The sequence below is a fragment of the Sinocyclocheilus grahami genome, unplaced genomic scaffold (assembly GCF_001515645.1).
Source record: "Sinocyclocheilus grahami isolate Dianchi unplaced genomic scaffold, SAMN03320097.WGS_v1.1 scaffold10833.1, whole genome shotgun sequence".
Classification (NCBI taxonomy): domain Eukaryota; kingdom Metazoa; phylum Chordata; class Actinopteri; order Cypriniformes; family Cyprinidae; genus Sinocyclocheilus; species Sinocyclocheilus grahami.
This window is the reverse complement of record NW_015513472.1, coordinates 846-2,776: the sequence shown is the minus strand read 5'-3', so window position 1 is coordinate 2,776 and position 1,931 is coordinate 846. Positions and strand designations below refer to the sequence as shown.

The window sequence follows — 1,931 nt, the reverse complement described above, 5'->3', positions numbered from 1 at the left end:
TAAATTGTAGAATGAACCTAAAAGAGCATGAACCTTCATCATAAAGCTCCTCCAGAGCTCTCCACGTCTCTGATCGGACCTCACGACTGGAGACGCCTGGAACCATGCAGTCCGGCCAGTGCATCAGATAAAGGTCTGTGGAAAGAAGTTGATTCAAAAGGACTGTTTACAAAGAAATCTGGCACGTTTCGAGCCATAAAACTCTACCTTTGACTTAACAAGTCACGCATTTACCTAAATAATCAACCCCTAGCCTGGCACACGAGTCCCGGCAGGCTTGTTTGGTGCTCTGGTAGCCGTAATCTCCAGGCCATAGTTTGGTGGTGAGCCAGAGCTCCTCTCGTGGTACTCCACTATCAACCACAGCTTTCCCCAAAGCCTCTTCACAACCATAACGCTTGGCTGTGTCTATATGCCTTATGCCACACTCCTGTAGAGCACAGTGCACTGCTTCATGACTGTAACCTCCAACATGAGATGTTCCTGTGGAACAAGAGAGGACAGCAATTAAAAGACAGTAACTGTTACACAGTGTATAACTGTAGTGACAACAAAGAGATTTAACACTGCTAAAATTGAACAGTAATGCTTGTATGTTACCAATTTCGGCGTCACTAACAAAAACCTAGAAGCATGGGAATATTACCAAACACTGCCGTGACAAGCAATAAGTAGAAACACTTAGTTGTTGCATGCGAATGTCAGGAATGAGCTTGTTCTCACCTAAACCCAGAATGGGAATGTTGCGTCCATTGGACAGCGGTACAGTAGGACAGCTGCTGGGAACTGTCACCATATTGCAGTCTGCAGCTCAAGAGCTCCTCTGGAGACGCTTATTACATGACACAAAACGACTCGAGGTGTAACGTTAATCAGTAACGAAAACGGATAAGGCTAGAAGGGATACAGCTGCGGCTACTGGGCATGCGCAGATCAGTATAGCGTAATGTTGCCGTTTCAGTGATGCAGCTCGGTCGCTGGCTCACTACCGCTCTCTACAGGACAGAACGCGGGCGTTTCTGTAATATCGTGAAGTTGCGGATAAAATGGGGATACATTAAAACTACCTCAAAGGATCTACCAGTATTAAACTGTTCTCCGCTTTAAAGAAATGAGCGACGTTAACGAATCGTTCTTTTGAGTCGAATCTTTTTAGTGAACTGGTTGAACTTTGCCACGAAAGGGACAGAAGGGGATCATTCGGACATCGTTGACTCTCTGAATCAGTGAACCGACAATAAACACAATTATTAATTAAAAAAACGTGTCGAAATAGTAAATAAAAGCTATATATTTCTCCACCATCGATCTTTTGAATCGCGTTTTGAACCGGTTCTTTACAACGAACCGACTCACAGCTGTTCACTATAAGAGGCTCAGTGCGCCTGCGCGGGAAAGTAAACTTCCTTCTGGGATCTCATAAAATGGGAATATGAGGTACTTGTTGCTTTGTCTTGTTTCAGAATGTAAATATACTCATACGTGTTTGTCATGACAGATCTAGTGAGATTAATTTCTAAACGCATGCGTTAAATCGTCGCGTGGAGCGCTTGCTAGTCTTCCAGCCTTCAAGCATTAATCAGAATGTTTACGAGTCACACAATAATTTAAGTAACGTTACTTCAAACTCTTATCGTGCATGTATTGGCACATTACTCTTAGTTTGGTGTGTTTGCTCGATATGGAACTTTTTATTTGGGCTATTAAACAACTTTTAATGCATCTGGAACGTTTGGGGAATAGAACCTGAAAAGAAATGCTCACAGTGAAGTAGTATGAGAGTGCAATCAGTTATATATCTACCCTTTAATAAATTCCACCAATGAATCCAGACATGGATAATTCTGCAAATGCAGTAACAGGTTAAACTGATTCAAAATCACGTATGTCTCCAAATTGGACGGATTAAAGTCCCTGAGGTTTAATTGAAT

At 42.5% G+C, this 1,931-nt stretch overlaps 1 protein-coding gene across 2 annotated transcripts in view; it reads right to left on the bottom strand.

Moving 5' to 3' along the window:
• LOC107578550 (uncharacterized oxidoreductase ZK1290.5) overlaps positions 1-1,583 on the bottom strand; it is a 5,990-nt gene extending 4,407 nt beyond the window's left edge. The window contains exons 1-3 of one of the 2 annotated variants that reach the window (XM_016264497.1): positions 724-1,583; positions 235-483; positions 18-135 (exon numbers count right to left, since the gene is read on the bottom strand). In XM_016264497.1, the coding sequence (XP_016119983.1) occupies positions 18-135; positions 235-483; positions 724-796 (440 nt within the window). In that variant the 5' untranslated portion in view covers positions 797-1,583. The remainder of the gene's footprint in view (positions 1-17; positions 136-234; positions 484-723) is intronic. The other variant, XM_016264499.1, reaches the window with a different exon arrangement.
• Positions 1,584-1,931: the final 348 nt, after the last annotated feature.